General features: G+C 54.9%; 2 protein-coding genes and 1 long non-coding RNA gene across 16 annotated transcripts in view; 1 reads left to right on the plus strand and 2 right to left on the minus strand.

The window, feature by feature from the left end:
* Positions 1 to 627: 627 nt before the first annotated feature.
* On the minus strand, positions 628 to 4686 carry IRF7 (interferon regulatory factor 7). 6 transcript variants are annotated; one of them, XM_068944716.1, is made up of 11 exons: positions 4553 to 4686; positions 3624 to 3786; positions 3365 to 3533; positions 3229 to 3284; positions 3087 to 3132; positions 2858 to 2986; positions 2634 to 2777; positions 2340 to 2528; positions 1705 to 2082; positions 1354 to 1401; positions 628 to 930 (listed from the first exon to the last, which is right to left on the minus strand). In XM_068944716.1, the coding sequence occupies exons 1-11, from the start codon at positions 4564 to 4566 to the stop codon at positions 824 to 826; spliced, it is 1443 nt and encodes a 480-aa protein (XP_068800817.1). In that variant the 5' UTR covers positions 4567 to 4686; the 3' UTR covers positions 628 to 823. The 6 variants fall into 6 exon arrangements, with proteins under 6 accessions (XP_068800817.1, XP_068800816.1, XP_068800814.1 ...); XM_068944715.1 differs by having other exon boundaries at positions 1354 to 1472; XM_068944713.1 differs by having other exon boundaries at positions 1354 to 1493.
* A 1-nt stretch (position 4687) lies between these two features.
* Positions 4688 to 10904, plus strand: LOC138067424 (uncharacterized). Its single transcript, XR_011141292.1, has 3 exons — positions 4688 to 4788; positions 5203 to 5295; positions 10738 to 10904. It is a non-coding gene; the product is annotated as an uncharacterized lncRNA (long non-coding RNA).
* Positions 10905 to 11058: 154 nt separating this feature from the next.
* SLC25A22 (solute carrier family 25 member 22) overlaps positions 11059 to 25008 on the minus strand; it is a 43051-nt gene continuing 29101 nt past the window's right edge. For all 9 annotated transcript variants that reach the window (XM_068944720.1, XM_068944719.1, XM_068944722.1 and 6 more), the window contains 6 exons: positions 22143 to 22233; positions 16039 to 16157; positions 14675 to 14831; positions 14325 to 14479; positions 13350 to 13425; positions 11059 to 13188 (listed from right to left, as the gene is read on the minus strand). In XM_068944720.1, the coding sequence (XP_068800821.1) occupies positions 13035 to 13188; positions 13350 to 13425; positions 14325 to 14479; positions 14675 to 14831; positions 16039 to 16157; positions 22143 to 22233 (752 nt within the window). In that variant the 3' untranslated portion in view covers positions 11059 to 13034. The remainder of the gene's footprint in view (positions 13189 to 13349; positions 13426 to 14324; positions 14480 to 14674; positions 14832 to 16038; positions 16158 to 22142; positions 22234 to 25008) is intronic.

Raw genomic sequence — 25008 nt, forward strand, 5'->3', positions numbered from 1 at the left:
GAGGCAGAGGGACAGAGCCCGACCCCCGTCACGCTGCCCGATCGCAGGGCTTTTGCGTTCCTGGTTCCTTCGCTGCCGGTGCGAAAGGCCAGCGGACCGCGTGCGCTCTTGCCATTTGGAGAGATGTCTCCTCTGGCAACAGAGGTCCAGGCACTAAGGGGCAAAAGGCATTATTTACCTGCTTGCTAGTACAGCAGTGATTTTCGGCACCCAGAGGTTAATTTATCCGTAAAGGCTGGTTCTCGTGCTTGATCTCTGCATGAAACACCCTAACTTACTCCCTGCTGGAGTTAAGAGGCGTGCTAACCCCAAACTTAACGCTGTGGGCTTGTGGGCTGTTTCCAGTGCGTGTGTGGCAGCCGCATTGATTTCTTCTTCCCGAGTGGTCCTCTCCGCTCAACTGTGCGTCAAAACGCTCGGCGCCACATTGTCCTGCCCCAGCGTTCCCGGTGTCTTCGGAGGGGCTGGAGGTCATCTCGGGTGGTGGCATCCTGACCTGCCACTAACGGGGGCAAGATGCTCGGGCAAGGGGAGGGTATGTGCTCCTCCTCGCAAAGGAAAAACGGGCTGCTTTAGAGAGGCTCAAGGCGAGTGCCGGGAAGAGATAACGTAGCAGTAGACACGATGTGTTTATAGATATATATATTTTAATATAGATATATATATTTTAATATATATACTTTAATATAGATATATATATTTTAATATAGATATATATATTTAAATGCATGAAACTTAAGAAAATAACTCTGTGGATGAGTACGTCCCATGCAAAAATGCACGTTAACAGTTGACGGTCTGCCACCGGCTGAGCCCTGCTCCCTTAGCCGTGGCCAGGGCTTTGCCTGCTTGTCGTAGCCTGACGGGGCTCTGTCGGCCCCCGGCTCGGGCAAGACGCGCTTCCCGGGTGCCGGTCCATCCCTGGCGGCCCTCGAGGAAAAAAGACAGGTCACCTTCACAAAGCGCCCCGTTAACCGCTGGGAGCTGAGCTCCGCAGCCGGCCGGGAGCAGCGCGCGGGACGCTGGCGGTGGGAGCCGGCCCGGCTGCAGCGCAGGTGGGTGCAGGCGGTCAGGAGCTCGCTGGGGGGCTCCGGCTGGCGCTCATCCCAGCTGCATGTTGTACTGCTCGATGAGCTCAAAGAGGCTGAAGGAGTCAGAGAGCTGCAGGCTCAGGCTGCCGCTGCTGAGGGAGGAGGCGCCCTCCTGCAGCACCTGCTCGTACCAGTACTCGCAGAACTTGGGCACCAGCTGCAAAAGCGAAAGGTGCTGCGTTTCGGAGCGGCCGCCAGTGGCTGCCCAGATGGGCCAGCCCCGCTCAGCGGAGGGGCTCAGTGGTTTTAAAGGTTTCCTCACCTTCACCAGGATGAGCTTGGACTCCTTGGGCTTGGCCTTGGAGAAGCACTGTCCGAAGCAGAGGAAGATGGTGAAGTCGGGAGAGCGCGCCCGGCGGTAGTCGCGGAAGTCCCTCAGCTCTGCGAGAGGAGCTTTTAGGGCTGGGAGAGGGGAGCGGCGAGGGGTGGGGGGACAGAGCGGCTGGCAGGTTTTGGATGGAGCAAGTTTGCTCCAGGCGAGGGAAAGAGAGACCTGGATTCACCACTGCTCCCTGGCCTGCCTTCTCCCACCATCCCGTCCCCCCCTTTGGTGGACGTGGCCACCAAGCCCCACGAGGACTGCAGTCCCCTGTGCCTGACTCCGGCCGCCTACCTGCGCAGAACTCCTCGAAGTCAAAGATCTCTGTCTCTTGGTTGCGGCACAGCAGTTTGGGCGAGAGGTTGCCGACGTCCAGCTGCCTAGACAGGGCCCAGAAGACCTTGCACTTCTTCAGGCGCTGGGCGTAGATCTTGTTGTCCCGCTGCTCCAGCAGGAGTCCGGTGTTTTGCAGCAGCTCCTCGGTGAAGTGGCGCTGCTTCTGGTCGGCCAGGCTGGCCGGGCTGGGGAACTGCACCAGCCACGGGAGGTCCAGGGGGACGTCGGGGTCGGCGGTCTGGTAGGCCAGCAGGCACCGGCTGCTGCCCACCTCCTCGTGGTGGAAGAGCTTCCCGCGGTAGAAGATGCTGATGTCCAGGTTGGGAGGGATGCCGCCTGCAAGAGGCCACGCTTTTGGTTCCCCCCCGTGGCTCTGGCCCAAACCACTCCAGCCCTGCTCCCGTGGGTCTTGCTTGCTGCCTGCCTCCTTAGCAAGCAAGGCGCCCACCGGGCTGGGGTCCCACCACCAGCGCAGCGAAGCCAGCACCCCGGTGAGGACCAGGCAAGGGTGCACAGCCTGCCAGAGTCGAGGAGGGCCCAGAAACCTTTCAGACCTCAAGAGCAGCTTTCGGGGGCTGCTGCGGGGCACTGACCTGCGTTCCCGTGCAGCAGCGCCGCTGGGCAGGGGGCGGCTGGCGGCACCAGCCCCGCGTCCCAGGGCGCTGCCGGCGCTTCCCAGGGACCTTCCGCAGCGGCGGGGTAGAGCAGCACGTCGCCCGGTGCCAGCTCGGCGAGGACGGCGTCTGGACCGGGGTGCCTGGCCAGCGGCAGCAGCCTGTCCCCTGCGGCAGCAGACGAGCGGCGCGGGGCCGGCTTTGGTCTCGCCACGGGGCCGGTTGCAGTGAAGGCAACGCCGACCCGACGGCAGCACGCGCGAATCCACTCACCCGCGGCACTTTGTACCTCCAGGAGCCCGGCGGCGGGGGGCAGGCGGCCGGCGGCCACCGGGGCCGCCCAGTGCTGAAGGGCCGGGATGCAGGTGTCCTCATCGGGGCCGGGACCACACGGCTCCCCCACGTCGAGGCCTCCCCCTGCGGGTAAAGCGGTGGCGGGAGGCACCGGGGCCCCGGCTCGGAGCCCGGCGGCCTCAGCGCCGCGTTTCGCTTTCTACCTGGTGCGGCGGCCCAGGCCTGTGCCTGGTGGTCGAGGTCGCACTGCTGCATGACCCACTGCAGCGCGTCCAGCCGGGCATCCTGCTCGCCCTCGCCGCCGGCCCGCTCCGCTTTGATGCCAATGCCGTCTGCAGTGGGGGGAAGCGGACGGGGCCTTTTAGTGCCTGTGCGTGCCCCCCCCCCCCCCCCCAAACTTCCTCCTCCGGGCGCCCCGCTCCCAGCACCTACCTGTTTCCAGCGACAGGTCTTGGAAGTCAAACTCCAGCTGCTGCTGCTGCAAAGGGGAAGGGGCCGGACGAGGCTCAGCGCTGGCTGTCAGGAAACCAGGCGGCCCCCCGCCCTTGCGATCCGCCACCCCCGGCCCCGCTACCTGCGTCCACTGGAGCTGCGGGGCGGCCGCCTCGCCTGCCGGGGGCCCGAGGCAGTCTGCAAGGAGAGCGGAGGTGAGCGGGGCCGGCCGGCCACCGGTGCGGGCTCCCGCGGCCCGAAGCTCCCCGGCGGGTTACCTGCGGTGGCGGCGATGCCGTAGACCTTGTGGGGGTCCTCGCCGCTCTTGGACTGGTCCTCCAGCAGCACGAACATGCGGGTGCTCCGCAGGGCGCAGCGGAAGTTGGTTTTCCAGCGGGCCGGGTCCTCCAGTTCGGCGCGGTAGCGGCCGCTGGCTTTGGCCCAGTCCTGGGGGGACGGAGGGGCCGGCGTCGGGGGTGAGCTGGGGCCCCCCTCCCTCCTCGGGGACCCCCTCCTGCTCCCCGGGGCGGACCCTACCTTGAAGATCTCCACGTCGGTGGTGGTGACGTCCTTCCTGGCGTTGTGCTTCCAGGGCACGCGGAAAGCGGTGCGGGCGCCGTCCACCCAGCGCAGCCCCCGGTACGCCCCGCTGCTCACCGCCCGCAGCAGCCAGGGCCCGAAGCGCAGCTTCAGCGCGTCCCTGCGGGCGGGCGGCCCCTGAGCACCCAGTGCTTTTGGGGGGGAGGCGTTGGGGGGGGGGAACCCCCCTCCCTCCCTCCCATCGTCCGGCCAAGCCTTTGTCCTCATCTTCTGCTTCCTCCTCCTTCCTGTCCTCATCTTCCTCAACATCATCATCTTCCTCCTGCCCCTTCCTCCTCCTCCTCCTCTTCCCCCTCATCTTCCTCATCATCTTCCTCCCCCTCCTTCTCCTCGTCTTCCCTCTCATCTTCCTGCTTGTCTTCCTGCTCATCATCCTCCTTCTTGTCCTCCTTCCCCTCCTCACCTTCTTCCTCATCCTCCTCCTTGCCCTGTTCCTCATCTTCCTCCTCCTTCCCCTCGTCCTCCTCCCCCCTCCTCATCCTCGTCCTTCTCCTCTTCATCCTCTTCGTCCTTTTCCTTATTTCTCCTCCTCCCCCTCCTCGTCCTCCTTCCCTTCCTCATCTTCATCATCTTCCTCCTCCTTCTCCTTGTCTTCCTCCCCCCATCCTCTTCATCTTCCTCCTCCTCCCCCTTGTCCTCCTCCTCTTCATCTTTGTCCTTTTCCTCATCCTCCCCCCTTCCTCATCCTCCCCCCTTCCTCATCCTCCCCCCTTCCTCATCCTCCCCCCTTCCTCATTTTCATCATCATCATCTTCCTCCTCCTTCTCCTCATCTTCCTCCCCTCATCTTTCTCATCTTCCTCCTCCTCCTTCTCCTCATCTTCCTCCTCATCTCGCCCCTCGCTCTCCCCTGCCCGCCGCCCTTACCCCTCGCTCTCCATGGCGGCGGCGGCAGCTCCTCCCCGGCCCGAGCCGCGCTGTCGCCGGCGCCGTCGGCCGCGGCGGCTCCTTATAGCGGGGCCGGGCGGGAGGCGGCTCCGCGGCGCCGGCGCCTTCCTGGAAACCACGTGCGGGCGCCGAAACTGGAAGAGCCCCGTTTCTGCCTCCTGCTGTCGCACCGAAACCGCCCGACTGACGGGCTGCCTGAACGGACAAGTAAATAGGTAGATACAAATGAGTGAGCGAGTGAGCGAGCGCCGCGCCACAAGCTCTTAAGGCAGCGGTTGATTTTTTTTTTTTTAGTTGTAAGGCAACAAGAGGGCCCGCGGGCGCCCCAGTTCGCTTGGCAGGGGGTGCACAGGAGGGCCACTGCCCCCAGCGCAACGGGCAATAGTTCAATAAATAAATTAAAAAAAAAAAACCAACCCAAACCCAAAAGCCCTTTTGCCAAGGCTGGAAGCAGAGCCGGGCCGAGCCGGCTTCGAGGGAGGGCGGAAAGGCGGCGAGCGGCCTCGCCGCTGGCGGTCCGGGGCTTTCCCGGCGGGGCGCTGGATTCGGCTGGAAACCACCACCCCCCCCTCCCCAAACCCGAACTGCCTTTTTTAAAAAAAAATCTTCTTTTCCTTCTTCTTTTTCAGGCCTTTCGGTTCCCAGGCGGGGCGGCCAGGAGCGGTGCGGTACCGCGGGAACGGCGCTGCCGCCCGGCCGGCCCCGCTCCTGCCAAGCGCCAGGTGGGTTTTGGTTAGCGACGCTTTGCTCGAGCAACCCGGCCTGCCCGGCTTCGGGCAGCCAGAGGGCATGAAAAACTGCCCCGGGCTGGGGGGCGAGAAGAGGAAGAGCAAAACCCACGCGGGGTGGCCGGGCTGCAGAGGCCCTTTTCCCACCGCCGGGGCGTGGGAAGCGGCCTCCCGGCTTTGCCCGCGGCAGCGGTGCTGGGGCTGCCTGCCCGAGGGCGAGGGGGCAGCGCGACCCCCGTGCGGAGCGCGTGGCTGTGCCCTCCTTCCCCTTTTGCTTCCCACTTTCTGGGAAAAAATCCCCCCCCTCGCTTTCTAGGAGCTCGTCCGGGGCTTGCTGGGAATTTCACCCATCGCTTTCCAGACCAACCCGCCCCCCCCCAGCCACATTGGTTCCCGGGCAATTGTCTTGTTGCACCGGCGCAAATGGGTGCCCTGTTTGCCCAGCGCGCACACCATTGCTTTTCGGCATTTCTGCCTATTGCTTTTTAGGCATTTCCCATTTCCGGGACACTTCCCCTTTGCCGGCCAGGAAATGTCACTGTTGCTGTCTAGGATTGCTTTTTCCCCTGCTTTCTAGGCACTTTCCCCTTTTGCAGTCCAGGAATTTCCCTAGTGGGGTTGGGGGGGGGGGTTGTTTGGTTGGTTGAGTGTTTGTTTGTTTGTTTGTTTGCGGGAACGTCAGTCCTGCTTCCTGGGAATTTTTCCCCTTTGCTTTCTAGTAACTCCCCGCTATTGCTTTCTGGGAAGCAGCCCGTGTTAATTTGCTATGAACACTGCCATTGCTTTTTAGGCACTCCCCCCCACTGATTTCCAGAACATTTCTCTTTCACTTCCTAGGAAATTTCCTTTTTAAAAATTTTTTTTTCCCATGCTAGGAAATTTCCCCATTTCTTTTCCAGCAATTTCTGTAGGGCTGCCTAAGAAGCAGGGCTGTAGCGAAGGTGCTCCTGCCCCTCCAGGCCCGGGCTTGCCGGCTTTCTGGGCACTTCACCCCTTCAGCTTGGAGGGAGGACCAGGTTGCTTTCTAGGCAGTGACCCCGGGGCCGCCCAGGACAATTTCCTCCCGGTTTCCGAGGCAGCAGCTCACTCGCTTCCTGGGACCTGCCTCCCTCCCGCCGCGCCGCAACGTCCCGGCGGTCCACAGAGGCAGTGCTCGCTAGGCAATGCCCCACTGGGCACCCTCTGGGCACCATCCCTGCTGCGTGCCAGCAGTCAACCCCGGCCTGCCAGCAATCGTCCCCCTTTTTGTTTTTTCTAGGGACTTTTCCCTTTTGCTTTCCAGGAACTGGCAGTGTTACCTTTGAAGAATTTCCCCCCCACACTTCCTTTTGCTGTCTAGAAATTGCCGCGTGCCGCTTTCTAGGCATTTCCAAGCTCTTGCGCGCCAGGAATTAGCGTCCCTTTCTGCGAGCGTGCCCGCTTTTCTTTCTGGAAATTGCCGCGTGCCGCTTTCTAGGCATTTCCAAGCTTTTGCGCGCCAGGAATTAGCCTCCCTCTCTGCGAGCGTGCCCGCTTTTCTGTCTAGAAATTGCCGCGTGCCGCTTTCTAGGCATTTCCAAGCTTTTGCGCGCCAGGAATTAGCCTCCCTTTCTGCGCGCATGCCCGCTTTTCTTTCTGGAAATTGCCGCGTGCCGCTTTCTAGGCATTTCCAAGCTTTTGCGTGCCAGGAATTAGCGTCCCTTTCTGCGAGCGTGCCCGCTTTCCTTTCTGGAAATTGCCACGTGCCGCTTTCTAGGCATTTCCAAGCTTTTGCGCGCCAGGAATTAGCCTCCCTTTCTGCGAGCGTGCCCGCTTTTCTGTCTAGAAATTGCCGCGTGCCGCTTTCTAGGCATTTCCAAGCTTTTGTGTGCCAGGAATTAGCCTCCCTTTCTGCGCGCATGCCCGCTTTCCTTTCTGGAAATTGCCACGTGCCGCTTTCTAGGCGTTTCCAAGCTTTTGCGCGCCAGGAATTAGCCTCCCTCTCTGCGAGCGTGCCCGCTTTCCTTTCTGGAAATTGCCACGTGCTGCTTTCTAGGCGTTTCCAAGCTTTTGCGCGCCAGGAATTAGCCTCCCTCTCTGTGAGCGTGCCCGCTCTTCTGTCTGGAAATTGCCGCGTGCCGCTTTCTAGGCATTTCCAAGCTTTTGCGCGCCAGGAATTAGCCTCCCTTTCTGCGAGCGTGCCCGCTTTTCTTTCTGGAAATTGCCGCGTGCCGCTTTCTAGGCGTTTCCAAGCTTTTGCGTGCCAGGAATTAGCCTCCCTTTCTGCGCGCATGCCCGCTTTCCTTTCTGGAAATTGCCGCGTGCCACTTTCTAGGCATTTCCAAGCTTTTGCGCGCCAGGAATTAGCCTCCCTTTCTGCGAGCGTGCCCGCTTTTCTTTCTGGAAATTGCCGCGTGCCGCTTTCTAGGCATTTCCAAGCTTTTGCGCGCCAGGAATTAGCCTCCCTTTCTGCGCGCATGCCCGCTTTCCTTTCTGGAAATTGCCGCGTGCCGCTTTCTAGGCGTTTCCAAGCTTTTGCGTGCCAGGAATTAGCCTCCCTTTCTGCGCGCATGCCCGCTTTCCTTTCTGGAAATTGCCGCGTGCCACTTTCTAGGCATTTCCAAGCTTTTGCGCGCCAGGAATTAGCCTCCCTCTCTGCGAGCGTGCCCGCTTTCCTTTCTGGAAATTGCCGCGTGCCGCTTTCTAGGCATTTCCAAGCTTTTGCGCGCCAGGAATTAGCCTCCCTTTCTGCGAGCGTGCCCGCTTTCCTTTCTGGAAATTGCCGCGTGCCGCTTTCTAGGCATTTCCAAGCTTTTGCGCGCCAGGAATTAGCCTCCCTCTCTGCGAGCGTGCCCGCTTTCCTTTCTGGAAATTGCCGCGTGCCGCTTTCTAGGCATTTCCAAGCTTTTGCGCGCCAGGAATTAGCGTCCCTTTCTGCGAGCGTGCCCGCTTTTCTTTCTGGAAATTGCCGCGTGCCGCTTTCTAGGCATTTCCAAGCTCTTGCGCGCCAGGAATTAGCGTCCCTTTCTGCGAGCGTGCCCGCTTTTCTTTCTGGAAATTGCCGCGTGCCGCTTTCTAGGCATTTCCAAGCTTTTGCGCGCCAGGAATTAGCGTCCCTTTCTGCGAGCGTGCCCGCTTTTCTTTCTGGAAATTGCCGCGTGCCGCTTTCTAGGCATTTCCAAGCTCTTGCGCGCCAGGAATTAGCCTCCCTTTCTGCGAGCGTGCCCGCTTTCCTTTCTGGAAATTGCCGCGTGCCGCTTTCTAGGCATTTCCAAGCTTTTGCGCGCCAGGAATTAGCCTCCCTTTCTGCGAGCGTGCCCGCTTTTCTGTCTAGAAATTGCCGCGTGCCGCTTTCTAGGCATTTCCAAGCTTTTGCGTGCCAGGAATTAGCGTCCCTCTCTGCGAGCGTGCCCGCTTTTCTTTCTGGAAATTGCCGCGTGCCGCTTTCTAGGCATTTCCAAGCTTTTGCGTGCCAGGAATTAGCGTCCCTCTCTGCGAGCGTGCCCGCTTTCCTTTCTGGAAATTGCCGCGTGCCGCTTTCTAGGCGTTTCCAAGCTTTTGCGCGCCAGGAATTAGCGTCCCTTTCTGCGAGCGTGCCCGCTTTTCTTTCTGGAAATTGCCGCGTGCCGCTTTCTAGGCATTTCCAAGCTTTTGCGTGCCAGGAATTAGCGTCCCTCTCTGCGAGCGTGCCCGCTTTTCTTTCTGGAAATTGCCGCGTGCCGCTTTCTAGGCATTTCCAAGCTTTTGTGTGCCAGGAATTAGCCTCCCTTTCTGCGCGCATGCCCGCTTTCCTTTCTGGAAATTGCCACGTGCCGCTTTCTAGGCGTTTCCAAGCTTTTGCGCGCCAGGAATTAGCCTCCCTCTCTGCGAGCGTGCCCGCTTTTCTGTCTAGAAATTGCCGCGTGCCGCTTTCTAGGCATTTCCAAGCTTTTGCGCGCCAGGAATTAGCCTCCCTTTCTGCGAGCGTGCCCGCTTTTCTGTCTAGAAATTGCCGCGTGCCGCTTTCTAGGCATTTCCAAGCTCTTGCGCGCCAGGAATTAGCCTCCCTTTCTGCGAGCGTGCCCGCTTTTCTTTCTGGAAATTGCCGCGTGCCGCTTTCTAGGCATTTCCAAGCTTTTGCGCGCCAGGAATTAGCCTCCCTCTCTGCGAGCGTGCCCGCTTTCCTTTCTGGAAATTGCCGCGTGCCGCTTTCTAGGCATTTCCAAGCTTTTGCGTGCCAGGAATTAGCGTCCCTCTCTGCGAGCGTGCCCGCTTTCCTTTCTGGAAATTGCCACGTGCTGCTTTCTAGGCGTTTCCAAGCTTTTGCGCGCCAGGAATTAGCCTCCCTCTCTGCGAGCGTGCCCGCTCTTCTGTCTGGAAATTGCCGCGTGCCGCTTTCTAGGCATTTCCAAGCTTTTGCGCGCCAGGAATTAGCCTCCCTTTCTGCGAGCGTGCCCGCTTTTCTTTCTGGAAATTGCCGCGTGCCGCTTTCTAGGCGTTTCCAAGCTTTTGTGTGCCAGGAATTAGCCTCCCTTTCTGCGCGCATGCCCGCTTTCCTTTCTGGAAATTGCCGCGTGCCGCTTTCTAGGCGTTTCCAAGTTTTTGCGCGCCAGGAATTAGCCTCCCTTTCTGCGAGCGTGCCCGCTTTCCTTTCTGGAAATTGCCGCGTGCCGCTTTCTAGGCATTTCCAAGCTTTTGCGCGCCAGGAATTAGCGTCCCTTTCTGCGAGCGTGCCCGCTTTTCTGTCTGGAAATTGCCGCGTGCTGCTTTCTAGGCATTTCCAAGCTTTTGCGCGCCAGGAATTAGCCTCCCTTTCTGCGAGCGTGCCCGCTTTTCTGTCTGGAAATTGCGGCGTGCCGCTTTCTAGGCATTTCCAAGCTTTTGCGTGCCAGGAATTAGCGTCCCTCTCTGCGAGCGTGCCCGCTTTCCTTTCTGGAAATTGCCATGTGTTGCTTTCTCGGAATTATCCCCATTTCTGCTCTCTAGGAATTAATTTCCTTTTCTGGGAGCATGCCCTTTTTTGCAGCCTAGAAATTTGCCCCCCCCCCCCCCTTTTTTTGTATTGCTTTCTAGGAATTTTCACAGTTTTTCCTTTCTAGCAATTAACATCACTTTCTGGGAGCCTGCCCTTTTTGCTTTCTAGGCATTGTTCCCCCCCCCCCCTTTTTTTTTTGCTTTCTAAGAAATGTCTTTTTTTTTTTTTTTGAGGAAATTTCCCTTGTGCTGTCTTGGAAGTTTCCCTTTTTTTTTTTTGCATTCTAGGAGCCTCCCCCACTTGTTAGGCCATTTCCCATTTCTGCCCCCAGCTGTTTCACCACATCCATCAGTGCACTTTGGCAGCAGCAGTCGTGTAAACGCACAGCTAATGCTGAACGGGCTTCTTGTTGCTGTGTTTGGCGCCCGTCTGCTGTCCGGATTTTAGCAGAGCTTGCTGAGCTGTGCCTCCAAAGGTGCGTTTTAAGCCCAGCCTGACATTTTTTTTTTTTGGTTCCTTACAAGGTACAAGAAGAGCTGGCAGCAGTCACTTTTTTAAAGAAGATATTTTAGGACTGTGCAGATTTCAGCTCTACCTCTTCTCAGCTCACTGATGGCTGCCAAAGGACAGAGGGTGCTTTCCCAACACTTCAGCTCTTAACTGCAGCAGGGTTTCCTCTGAAAGGTCCCCAATGCTCAGAGGAGCCGGAGCTTGGGGGCTGCAGTACAACCTGGGGCCCCAGTGCGAAAGGCCATGCAGACAAGCCCCTGTGAAGGTTTCTTTCAAGGGCATTCTTTATGCATCACAAAGCAGCAGGGCTGCTCTTTAAAAAAAAAAAAAAACCCTTTAAAAAACCAAAACATTTTCTTTAATCCACCTAAGGCGATCCAGAGCAAGAGCAGCATCACAGCACTACACACATCACAGAGAGCCGGCAGAATCGGAGAGCGTCACAGCCCCGATTCCTTCCCAGATACACGCCAAAGTCATGAAAAAAGGGAAGTGATTCACATAGGCAAAGTGACAAGTAACAATCCAGCCACAGAACAACTTTTTCTAAGAGAAAAGGGACATATCCAGGGAGAAGGCTCTCGACCTCTAGGCTTTGAAACAAACAAACAAAAAAAAAATCCCAAAACATTGAAACAGATTTTTTTCCAGCATTAAAAACAGAATTCTTTTTAAATTAATTTAAATATACATCTGAAACACAAACGCCAAGCAAGCATCTGGACTAACCAGTGAAGAGAAGGAATGAAAAATGAATTTGACCAGTTTAATTGAAACACTGAGGTTGGGTGGATTGCACCAAATGGAATAAATAACGGAGAAGACCACGCTGGGAGGTTTGCAGATCTCACGCTTACGATAATTTAAACTAGAATTAACAATACAGCCAAAGAGAGTACTTAATGAGGAATTTCTTCAACAAGGGATTTTTTTTTTTTTTTTTAAAGCTCGCCAGCATCTCTTTGCCGGAAGGGGGTGTGAGTGTGGGTTTGCCACCACCCACCCACCGCCCCCGTCACTGCCCCGACGCGAGCAGCATGCTGCATTTGGGCAATCCGGAGGACTACGTTCCTGCGATTGCGTGTTTGTGAGCGGCTCCTCGCTCGGGGCGTGGAAACCCTCCAGCCTCATCGCTACTGGCTGGCTCCAAACATCATCAAAGCAAAGCCAGATCCAGCCTGTGCCAGGGGAAAGCAGAAGCGGAGCGTTTCTAGGGCATCTGTCCCCCGGCCCTTGGGCCTCGGGGTGCCTCCTCCATCTGCTCTCCTCTCCCCTTCTCTCCCTGCAGGGAGGCGAGGGAGCCATCGAGGGCCAGGCCAGAAGACGCAGCTAACCGTATGCCGGCTGCGGCAACTGCTTTCTGCCTCTGGGCTGGGCGGGCTGAAGGAATGTAAGTGGTTTATTTTTGTTTGGTCCCCCCCTCAACCCCACATCCCATATACCAAAAAAAAAGAAAAAAAGAAAAAAAAGTTGATCCCAAGTTCTTCTCCCTTCCCTGCCCGTAGCCGAGCAATGAAGCACCTCAGGACGCTCACGAGATCCCACAGACATGTTCACTGCAGAGCAGATGCCTTCTCTCTGCACCTCACCTGGGCACGTGCCTGCAACACCCAGTTAGGAGGGAAGTCCCTTTGCTTTAAAACAAAAATAATCATAAAAAACAACAGAAATGATCCCCTTCCCCTTCCTTTGTTCTCCAAGAATTCACCTAAGTCCAGCTCGTCTTCAAGCGAGGGAGCCGGGGTGGGGGGCGGGGAGGAGGCGGGTGAAGGTTTCCAGGCTGAGGAACTCGGCCAGATCCAGCATCCACCCCCTGCTCTCTGAGCGACGCGGGGCCTCTCTCAGCAAGTGCCCCGCGCCCCAGGGCCCAGCACCCCCGAGGAGGGCTGAGCCCTCCTCCCTGGGGAGGGCAAAAGGGCTGAGACGAAGGAGGGCTCAGGATCTTTCCTTTCCATCCCTCTTCCCGACCAAGGCTGGGAGGAGACCTCTGGAGCTGCAAGCCCAGTCTGTGCTTACCAGTGTCCTCGAGAACGACAGTTAAAAAAGAAAAGAAAAGAAAAGAAAAAAAAGTAAAAAAGATATGCATAACTAGGTAGTGTCCTTGGGAGGAGCGGGAGGGGGCCGGCTCCAGCTTGGGACGGAGAAGGGACTCTCTCCCTCCACGCCTTGGCTCGTCTGGAGACCACGTCCCCTCGGTGTTCCCGCGCAAACCCTTTGTGCTGTTGCTCTGACACCAATCAACACGGATGATGGACACGGGGATGGACTCGGCGTGGCAGCAGGCGGGCAGGCACACCCGGGCACACGGGGGCTAGGCCCGGTGCTTCGGGAGCAGGTCCAGGAAGAACTCCGCGATGCCGATGAAGTAGACAACTTGTGCAATGCCGAAGAGGGGAGCGATGACCAGGGCTCGGCAGTACGCCCCTTTGAAGAAGGCTGTGGGCCCTTCCTTCTGCCAGATCTTCCTGGGGAGAGACAGCACAGACAGCTCAGCATCCACCCCCGACCCCCATATGTAGCTATATCTCTGTATTTAGATATATTTATAAACACGCAACAGGTCTGCAGCGGGCAGCAGCACAGGCCGTACATGGGATTTGCCAGCCTGCTTCGCACAGAGTCTTACTTGGTGCAGTCCAGGATTCCCGAGTACGTGTCCTCATTCACGCCTCTCTGCAAGGACTGCAGCCGTGTCTTGATCACTGGGGAGAAAGAGAGGAGAGAGGCAGCAGTGAGTGGAGGGTCTGCTCACCAGCTGCTGAGCAGCCTCTTCAGCAGGTGAGAGCCACTTGGGAGTGACGCCTTGACACGCAGTCACACCGAGATCACCAGCAACGCAGACCGTTTTCACATAGTTAACGGCAAAACAGGGGAAAACCAATCCATTCCTTTACAAACAGATAAAGGAAAAACACAGCCACCCAAAAACTGACCAACCCTCTCCCATCACTTCAGTCAAGGTTTTCAAGGCTGACCTAAGTTTAAACACTTCCAAAAGTTCAGGTATCTTTCTGCAAAGTGGAAGCTGATTTTCAAATGCTAAGGCCTTTCTGGAAAAGCAGCTCGAATGATCTAAAATACATATAATTGATGCTGCTCTTGAACTTCTACACACCTTGAAGTAGAGGTATGTGTAGTAATGGGGAGAGAGGAGCTACTTTCTGGTGTTTGTCACAGCAAGGACACCAAGTGGTGGTATTTAAGGCAGCTGCGGAGGAGTAGAAGAGCCAGCCACAGCTCTGAGGCTCCCCCGGTTGCAGGTGACCGTATAGGTATGTGTAAATGCTCTGCATACGATCACTCCACACGCAAACATGCCCTTTTCAGAGGCATGTTCGCAGGCATTCCTGGCTTGTGGCATGGGTTTCATCTCTACCTAACTCACCTAGTGAAGACCACAAATATCTGCGTAAGCAGGGGCTGAGATTAAAGCTCAGCTGAAGGCAGCACTTCTGGGCTGGGGGCAGCTCGGGGCCAAGCTCCCCTCTCATACCTCCCTCAGGGCTATGAAGAGGTTAGCAGGGTCGCCCCCTCCTCGCCCAGCCCACCGAGACCTCTCAACTGCCACCACTCGGCATTGCGCCACCAGCAAAGGACTCACCGTCGCATGGGTTGACAGCCACAGCAGCCGTACTGCCAGCCAGACACCCGGAGAGGAAGGACACGTAGAACGGGGCCTTGACATCAGGGTCCTTCTGGCCCAGCTTGTTCAGGTTTGCAAACAGCGGGAAGTAAACGATGGAAAACGGGACATCTCTGCCGTGCGAGCAGGAGGAGGAGAGAGGACAAAAATGAGCAAAGCCAGCACAGGACATGTGCATGCAAGCAAAATGAATCCAGGCCCATATCCCATCAAGCCAACACTTCCTTTGCACCCTCACCCCTCCTTGGGCGATCAGTCCCTTAGGTCCCTTGTAGGATCAAGGGTGCTGGGTGCTGGCGCTGTCCTACCTCAGCAGCGTGGCTCCCAGGCCCTTGTAGAGCCCCGCAATCCCTTTGCTCCGCAGCAGCTCCCTCGTTATCTGTGTGGCGGTGGTGCGCGCTTCCACTACCGGCTCTGCCGCTCCCGCGAGCTGGGCCTGGGCTGCCATCAGCTTCTTCTGCGCCGCTGGGGGGGAGGCAGAGAGAGCGCCAGTCTGCGAGGTGCTCAACAGTGTCTCCGTCACGGCCTGGCAGCCGGACGGGGACAAAGAGGCAGATCTCCGGGTGCACGGAAACAAGAGACATGCTCATCGTGCGGGCTGAGGCCAGCTGCATACCCTGTCGGCTTTTATCCCTCAGCCGGAGACAAGCCAGTGTGTCCTGCACTTGGAGCTGGCTGTTCACACACTGCAGCTACACTTTCCTAACTGACCATTTTTAACAAGGCGAAGCCACTGGTCATGCACGACCTCCGCAGTGCGGAGAGGAGCTGTCGCAACTAGGCGTTAAAGAGAGGACTTGCTTCCAGCTACATCCCTGAGCTCGGTAGGAAAAGCTAAAGATACCCATAAATAAGGGCGGTTCAACACTTCTGTTCTTTACTCCCTTCCCTCAAAAACAACTAATAACTCAGGTTGTTCCTCGGCTGCACCAGGGACACCAGACTTATGCACACGACCTGGTTTCTCCCAGGAACCTTTTCAAGCCCTGATGCATTTCTGCTCTTTGGCCAGAAGATGGAGAGCATATCAACCGAGAGCGATCCTCCGGCTGCCCCAGGGACAAGGCAGGTCCTTTGCCTCACAGAGAACAGGCTGCGGCTGCTCACGGCAGCGACAACCTCTTCTGAACCCTCAAACCGCAGCTTAATTCCTTCAACCGTTTCAAAATAATACACGCAAAGAGGATAAGGTCTGCATTAAAAACAGCAAAGAGAGGAAAGAAAAGCAAATCCGTGATTATTCAGGAACACAACATCAGAGGAGGGATTAAAGGGCAAACTGGCCTGTTTGCCAGAGTTTCGGAAGGGCCACCAACATGGTACCTAATCCCTTCTGACTCGTGTGCAATTGAGTTTTAATCATTCACAAGCTGAACACGCAGTCGTCTCTTCCAGCTCTCTCCCCTCCGCCACCTGCGTTTGCTGCTTCGCTCACCAAGCCTATTGCTTTGAGCAAAAATCACCTTTCGCCACCAGAAGAGCCTCCTGGCAAGGCCAAGTGAGCAAAGGGAGGGGGAACAAGCTGGGAAGAGAAGGAGAAACTTCTGTCACAACCTGAGATACCTCCAGCTTGGGGCAGGGAGGAAAAAAAGGGGTTTTATGCTCATTCCCTCCCCCTTCTCCCCCCACCTCTGCCCCCAACGGCGCGCGAGAGAAGAGGAACGCAAGGTACCTATTCGGCCTGCGTCCTGCAGCTGGATTTTGAGCATCTCCATGGGGGTGGTGACAATCACCTGGCAGGTGCCAGCGCCGCAGCCTGCCAGCATCTCCCGCAGCAGCGTCAGCTTTTTCCTGCCCAGGAAAAGAGAGAGAAGGAGAGGGAGTCAGTCGGAGGAGGTGGCCTGGACCCCCAGCTTTGGAGCATCCCCCCTCCCCTTTTTTTTGGCACCACTTTTCAGCTTTGGGCATCTTCTGCCTCCCCTACATCGCAGGGCAGGGCTTGCCAGGGGCGCACTCTCCCATACCGAAATGCAGCAACCAATAGCTGCGACCAGCAACTCCCCTTCCCTCCCTCCCAGAGCTGGGCAACAGCACGGCCACAGGAAAAAAAGGGGAGCTCAGGGTGCAAATGCTCAGAAAGACTCAATTTTCAGAAACTGGTGAGCTCTCACCCTGTTAAAAAACAAAAAATCTCACTACTGTCTTTACATTGTCACACCTGGGACCAGAAATTGCTGACTTGATTCAAAAGCTATCATAAGCAAGCGTCTTCATAAAGCTTTCTGCCAACGTTTTGGGCCTCAGATTTGCTCTTTCTTAAAAGGAGGGGGAAAAAAGCGGTGTATATAATCACTCAGCCAGAGGGTAGCAACCTCCTTCTTTGTTTCAAATGCAAACCCCTCAAAAGTGATATTTTTATTCCTGCCACTCCCACTCCCGCAGCAAAATTTCACCTCAAATTATTCTGCGCGAGTCACCGCGCTACTGCGAGGACACGCTCGACCCCCTCGCAGAAGCCCAGGCCCGCTCCCCTCCTGCGGGCGTGAGACCCGCCGGGGGCCCCCGCCGCGCGACTGCCTGCCCTTCGCGGGACGCCCCGGCTCCCCGAAATCCCCCTTGCCCTGCGCGCCAGCTGGGCTCCCCGCTCGCCTTCCCCGCCGAGGGTATCAGAGCCGGGGATTAGAGGTGCAAAGCCACGGCAGAGATTACCAGGGACTAAATATAGCGCTCTCCTCCGAGGCTGAAGGCAGGAATATCAGAAAGATCAGAACAGTTTTAAACTGGTTCGTCTCTAGATGACAAAAATGGTTTAAATATTAGCGTGACGCAGGCCTCATCCTCAGTAGTTGAAAAACTGGCACATCTCAACTGACTTTAAAAGGTAGGGCACCAGCAGGGATCCGGTCCTACGAATGCTGACACTGTCTGTTATCACAGCAAGAGGGTATTAAATATATACAAAAATACAATAGCTCCAAGTTCTGCACTGGTCAAAACCTATCATTCAGTTTTTTCCACTGACATACAATTAAGTTAGTGAAAGATCTACAGCGTTAAATGGGAAGAGGAAAAGATTTATATTGGATTGAAATGTGAGTTTCAACTAGAAAAAGACAAAGGCAGGAGAATCAAAGCAGAAGAGCTGAAGATTTATGGAGAGCTTTTCAAGAGCAATGCATCAGTCCAAAGTTAGGTCCAAAGTTAGGACCTCTACAAGCACTGATGTATTGATGCCAAATGGGAGTAGGGTAGGATTTTTGCAAAAGCTTCTGAAAAATGTTGACCTCCTAGGAGCTGCCTGTGCTCGGGGAGGGACTAAAACCAGCCATTCTGGAATAAGCATGACATAAGGTTTCCAAAGGCAGGAAAACGTTGGCTTAAGGAAACACCCATACAGAACTATACCTTTCTATTTGCACATCTGCTTTGTAAAAGGCAACCAGGTAAATGACCCCCAGCCCCCGCCACCCGCAAAGCTGCTCACACCCTCTTTGTGCTACCCAAGAGACCACCATCCCCAGACTGCTCGCTCCTAAAACGCCTGCTGCCTCCAGTCGGTTGATCCAGCAGACTGTAGGAGGCTCCTGAAGAGTTTCGAGCCAAAGGAAGCCAGCTGATGTAAAACAATTTAAACAGCAGGCCTCTGATATGCACTTGGGGACCAACACACAGGGGTTGTCCCTCAAAGCGGGGGACGTGCTCACCAAGTGTCCCCCAGGGAGGACTGGATCCTCCTACCTACAAGTCACAGCGGGTCGCATGCAAATTATCTGCATTAAAGAAGTGTGTGGACATCTCCTGGTTGTCTCTGGGAACACGGGATGCTATTTCTCTTCTCTGAGGAAAGCCAGAAATGGCAGGGAGGGTTGGGGGAGGGAAGAAAGTTTGCTGGTATCAGCAGAGAAACGATGCAAAAGTGCTGGTCTAGCTAGGAAGCAGGGCTGCTGAGTCAGCAGATTCGCCAGCCTTTGCTCCAGAACAGCAAACAAAATGAAGGTCAAGACTAAAGAGGGCAGGAGAGGTAAGGGAATTGCTGCAATAACACACCTCGGACAGGAGCGACAGGAAAGTCATCCAGACTTTGGAGACTTTTTAAGAGCAAGAAATCCCTTTTAAAACAAGCCATGAGACATTCTTCACCGCAGCCAAGGCAGAGTATTTAACCAGGAATCTCAAAAATGAGCAACAAAACCTGGCAAACACATGCCGAATACAACAGCTGTCTGGCGCTCAACAGTTTGGAGATAAAGATGAAACCTAGTAGGACACTTTAAAGGAACCAGTTTTTAGGAGGTGCTTAAGGCAGGATGGCACAGCCAGCACAAGCACCCCAGGAACGAGGACCCACATGAAGACTCCTCCGCAAGCCACCACTTCTTCTTGTTGCTGTGGGAACTGCAGAGACCATCAAGCCAAAATAATCACAGGACCATGCTAGACCTAACGTCTTTCCCAATCAGCGACATGGAGTTTCCTTAGGTTTTTTTGGTATCTTAGTTTTCCTCCATGGCACAGCGAGTGGGGTGGCACTGCTAATACGACTTGCCTAGGCCTCCTCCTTCCTAACCAACAGGGACAGCATGGAGGACCACATAGTAAGTTGCTTCCTCCAAAAACAAGAATTTCAAGCAGTAGGCCATCACACTGCTCTCGCCGGTGAACACACACCCTTGCTGTACCAAAAGGAGTAGGAAAGCGCTGTACAAGGGAAACTACCCACCCCGGTGGGCCCCAGGGCACGGGGGGACTGCAGGAACAGAGATCTCCAGATACAGGGAAATGAGAGTCCAACAGGGCCTCTGGGTCTCACCACCCCAGGACGCTGCCTCCAGGAACGTCTAAGAGCTCGGCCAGGGAAAAGTGAGCCCAGCACAGACCTGTATTAATAAATCCCCAGATTGCTCTTCCAGCAATTTTCAGCACAGAGCTTCCTGCATCACAGGTGTTGGCCTTTTGGAAGTGGGATATATGTCACTTTTTCTTTTTTTTTTTCTAGCAGGTTAAAAGCAGGTTCATTTCAACACTGAATTTCTCAAAGGTAAAAAAAATAATAATAATAATGCACACTAGAGGTTGTTGCATAACTTGAGGCTACTTTGGGTCACGTTGGATTTGCCACATTCTCTCCTGTTCGCACATGCTTCTTCCACTTGTATGTGGAGCATAGGCTCAGCAAATTTAAATCAGCAAATTGATAAAACATGCAGTTTATCAGACAAGGATCTCCAATTCATATTGGATGTATTTCAAGACAAGCGCTGGAAACTTAGCAACGAAAGCGTTCAAAGTCAAACAGATCTAGAAGACCTTTGCAGCTCTTTGAAGTGCAGAAAAGCACTGGAGGTGGCTGCAGTCCCATCCTTCCGAATGCTGGTCTTCGAGTACGGCATACTGCGAATGCACAGCAGGTAACCTGGCTTGTGCAAGAAGAACTCTGGGCAAGCTGAAGCAAGGTCTCGGGAGCCATACGTCCACACCATGAAAAAGCAGCCCCCAGCCTTACCCTGAGCCTAACTCCCTCAGCAGCGCTTTGCACCATTTAACACCTTGACTGTTGCAGTTACACATCCAGAAATGAAACCGCACTGGTGTGCCAGGCAGCTTGAATCGTCTCCTTTCTACTGCACAGATATTTTGCTGTTCACATCTAGGCTTTGACTGCAGCTGTGGAATAAGTACCCCAGCCTTGCAATGTGTGAGTAGGGTATGTGCCACGTTTTGCCCCGGGTAAAAGGGGAGGTGCCTGGATTTGAGCACTGCTAATCCTGCCCCGTCTCACGTCAAAAACAGAGGAAGAAGGGACAGAAATGTCTCAAGGGAGAAGCCCGCCGCTGCAAGCAGCTTGGAAAGAGGGACCAAGGGCATGCTGAGCCCTTGGGGATGGACACACAGCTTCACAACCTGACCAGACGGACCCTCACCGTCACTCCAGTTTGCCATGCATGCTGCACGTGGGAGAAGATCCTGCGAGCTGCCAAAGGCACAGCAGTGGCACGCAACGGGCACGACCCCTCCAGCAGGTTACGTTCACCATCCCCAGGCCTGTGGGTTCCCAAGCACGGGGGAAAAGGATGCCAAGACAAGAGGCTGCCCTGCAGTTTCTAAGGATTCGCGTGCTCATTGGTGATGCCACTGCCTTCTCAGCCACCCTCTGCCTCCCATGCACTAGACAAGGTCATAGCAGGCACAATACCTTTCAGCTACACCCAGTTTGAGGGCCTAGACCAGGCACAGCCAACCTGCAAAGCACTTTCTTTCTCATCACATCTTGGAGTGCTATTTCTAGCTCGAAATACCTTAAAACACCTATCATGGCAATATCGTGCAGTACGTGCAGAAGCTTTACCACCAGGCATATAGCTTTTTAACGGCTGAAACATCATGCCAGTGGTTTCTCCTCCGGAAGACCAGATGCATTGCAACGCTGGTCTGTTTTCTTCCACGGGCCAGTCTTTCAACAAACTGGGGGTACAAGGTGTGGCAGCTTGGCACCCTTTCCTTCTTTTTCCCCGTACAACCTAAGCCCTCACGTCCTAGGTGGTGGCAAAGAGCTAGCTGTGCTCCAGGCTACTGCAGAAGGCCAGGGCCTGCTGCACTGTTGCTGCTGCAGGGATTGGACTCACTGCTTGGAAGAAGCAAAGAGCAGTGAGGACATCATTACCTCCCACCGTCTGCGCAGAGCACAGAAGAGACACTATTTGAAGAGACAGAAAATCACAAACAGCTGCGAGCTGATGAGTCACGCAAACGTTTGCTAGCTGCTGCTTTAAAAGACTCCAGAATAACAACCACAAAAAAAAAAAGAGGTACATGAAAGGCCCAGATCTTCAACCCATGTAAATCAGCAAAGTCCACTGAAGTTTTTGAGCCACTCTGACCTGAAGCAGCTGAGACTCATGTGGGATGCTATGGGGAGCTGGCAAATCAAATAATCATTGCAGAGCTTTACGTTCGCGGAGAGGCTCCACCCAGCACTGCCGGTGGTAAGAGTTAGGATCATCTCCCAAGCCGGCCGTTTTCTAACTGATGGGGACCAGAGTCAGTGCCCTTGCTGGACCCCTCATGGGCTGCTGCTGGAGAGAGAACTTGGTCAGAATGGAGACGCAAGTGTCCTCTGAATTGCAAGGGAAATACCTTGGTGAAACAGCATTAGCTATTCACGGTCCAGCTTGGTCCTGCAAAACTAGCATCCTTCTCTGGCATTTAATTCAAATGGACCAACCCCCCCCCCCCACTCCCAAACTAAACAGCTGATTTTATTCCTTCAGCATTTACATGCGGATCTGCTGCTGGGCAACACCATAAGTGCCGTTTGTCAACACAGATTTGTTCCCCACCTCTTCTCACCTCTCTGAAATAATTTCCAAGTTACAAAGGCACAAAAGGGTGCTAAGTTTGGGATCTACAGAACTTGACTTGCCATCTGTTCAAGCTACAGTCACTGAAAAGCCAGAAAGAGCTGAAAAGCACCCAATGGGAAGCTGAGGACAAGGTCCTCCCAGCAGCTGTCTGAACAGAGATCAGCGCTGTTGGGTTACTCCTCAAATACTTCGCCTGCAAAGTCTGGATCTCTTAACCTTGGCTTAGATCTAGGGCTATTTTTAGAAGCTTAAAAAAGCTGTCCTACAGTGAAGTGCTTTTCACTTCCAGTTTTAGACATCATATCCTTAGCTTGAATGTAATCACCAGCTGAGCGCTTTGAGATTAACGTTCCAGTCGACTCATGTTCCAGTCATCCCATTGCCCCATTCCGCTTTTGCCCTGCCATTTCTCCAGGCTTCTCCCAGGAGCAGGTGGCCTCAGCCCAGGTGCCGTAGGGCTACACCCACTACTCACCCGTCTTTAGAGAGGTGGTGCCGGAAGAAGTCATTGGCTGCCAGTTTGATAGCCTTTTCCGGTGTCACTAGAGTCAGGTTCACCGCAGCCCCTAGGGAAGAAAAAGACAAGATCACCACTGGAGGATGAGAATAAAGCACCCATTAACTGGGTCACTCATGAGTGTGTTGTAACTCCTGCTCAAAACGAGGGACAAAGATGAAGGAGAGCTCCCAATGCACCACAGAGATTTAGAAACACAAAGCACCACTGGAAATTAATAGGATTTCTACCTCCCAGCATGTGGGGTTTTTGAAAACATCCCCCAGCGTGTTTCAATTCCACTTGCAAGAGGCTTTTTGTAATTTCTTTAGCTTCACTACTACTCCCCGCCACGCATACACACATCCCCTTCTCCCATCCAAGCACATACTCCGATGAATTTCTGAGGGATGCAGATCAGGCCTTCAAGAAAGGAGGACAAGTGGGATTAATACCCAGCCCCAACTCCCTCGTGAGTATCTTGTGACGCTGAGAAGCAGAAAACACCCCCTCTCCTCTTCTTGCTACTGCCCCTGCACCATCAAAACCACACACTGGCGCTCTAGAAAAGCCAGAGCCCTTGAAAGGCTCGGAGGCCAGCCCAGGTCAACTGGATCCTCTACAAAGACTTCAGCCAGCTCTACGCCCACCCTTTGGGTTAGGTGACTGCCCTCGTATTTCCCTGCTGGATGTCACTGGCAGAACAGCCACTCCGCTGGGCTATTGAGTCCACCTGGAGCTGCAATTCGTACAAATTTCCCTGCAAGCACCCGGCCCAGGGTGGCCGCTCCCTGGGGACACAGGACGTAAACAAGCCCTCGGTGCCACTTCCCACGGCAGTGCCCTTTTGTCAGGAGCAGCGAACGGCAAATCCCCACGTTGCACCTGCCACAGTGAAAGGCCCGTGTGGCCCGTTCCCCCACTGAGGGCCACCGAGACCAGCGTTAGTGAAACACGAGGGCTCTCGTACTGAATGAATGACCGTGTCTTTGGAAGAACAAGAAGGGAAAGAACAAAAAAGCACACCTGCTACTCTAACATCTGTGCAAAGGGCTCGTTGAAAGAAAGAAAAAGGAAAAAAAATCAAGCAAGAAAGGGAAGCGAGAAATATGCTTCCACGTGCTGACGTCTTCCAGCAACTGAGGAGGCTTTCACATCCATTTTCTCCTCCAATTGTAAATAAAGCGGAAGGGAAAAAAAACACCTACCATACACAGGGAAAAACTAACAAACCTAGGTTTTCTCCTACGTCTTTGATATTTTCAGCAAAGCTGCTTAGCAGAGAATGGATAATCCCTGTCCTCAATAATCCGTAACAGCTTCAACTCACTGGAGGAAGAGAAATTAGATACTTCAGCCGTCGCCCGTACGCCTTCCAGTGTGTTTTCTACCTTTTTACAAAACCTCGTAGCTCTTAAATTCTAGCTTAAATTCTATTCTATTTCCCTATATTAGGGAAATATATTTCCTTACTGAAAGCTAACCTTAGCCTATAGTTAAAGCTATATGTACCTGAAGCAAGGGCAGATGGGATCACAAGCGAAACAGAGTCAGGAAAAGGAGAGAGTAGCAGGATGAGGCAGTGCCCGAGCCCTTGGGGGCAGCTCAGGGTTGCGTTTCTTGCTTTCAGCTTTGCTTCATGCTTGCACAAGTCAGAGCACCCTGGAAACACACTGACGTGCTTGGAGATCACAGTCCCCAGCCAGGGAGAGAAAATACACACAGACAAGCGCCGCAGGGCAAAGCCGAAGCGGGCCGGATGCCGCCACACTTGCTGCTCCCTTTACCAGCTGGGAAAGGAGCACCGGCAGAATCGGCGCACTACAAACGTAACTGCTCCGGCTATTAATAGGGTACGCTGAAGCCTGGAAAACTTTGCATGACCCTGGCAGTCCCAGATAATTTTGGCAGGCAGCGTGTGAACTGGGGGGTGATGTAGCAGGTATTATTAGCAGAGGCCAGGGAGGCTGCCACACTGCTGTAGCAGCGCGTTATGAATGCGTATATCGGGCAAGGTGCAGCTGAGCAGCAAAGCGTGTTTGCCTGGCCTGGTCTAGTCTTCGGTTCCTGACAGCTAGGTGAAATGGCTGGACTGCAAACAGCGTGCGCCTTTGAAGGATGGGCACTTTCCCAGCCCGCAGACGGACTGTATCGGGGAGGAGGGAGCGTGGGCTCTCCCAGACACCCTTCCACTGGTGTCCGTGTAGCCCAGCAAGCCACAAGCAACCACAAATCCATTCACTTAGCACCACAGCTGACAGCAGCACACACTCATCCCCTGAGCACAAACAGGGTACATAGTACCACCCTGCTTTGAGACATTGCTTCTAGCTAGATATTATGGGAAAATATAAGAAAACTTTCTCCTTCCCCCAAAACAAACCCAAGAACACCCATCATTTTTGGGGAGGAACTTGAGAGCGCTGTTGGGATTGCCTTACACACCATATAGGTCACTGTGCTACGCTTGCAGGACGTGGACGGCTGTGCCCACGTGTGCTCCGTAATATATCATGAGACGATTTGAAGAGAAGCAGCCCATATGCTCAGGCCTCTCTCGTGACAGCACCGGGGAGGTTTCATTCACAAATGAAGGAGACTTGGGGTCACAGAGCAGGAATGGCTGGGCCCGAGCCGATGTCCTCTCTCTCTCTCCTTCAACAGAGGCCACATGCCCCTGCAGCAGGGATGACTGGCCTCCAGGAAAGAGCTGGAGCTACTCACAAAACGCCTATGCAAACCCAGCTCCCCCTTCAGAGGGAATCAGAGGTGACAAGCAAGTTTAAGTTGACTCTAACCACACAGCAGCAGCCTGCCTTTGGGAAAAAGCAATGGTGAAAGCGTT

This window comes from Struthio camelus, chromosome 5 (genome assembly GCF_040807025.1).
Source record: "Struthio camelus isolate bStrCam1 chromosome 5, bStrCam1.hap1, whole genome shotgun sequence".
NCBI classification, from domain to species: domain Eukaryota; kingdom Metazoa; phylum Chordata; class Aves; order Struthioniformes; family Struthionidae; genus Struthio; species Struthio camelus.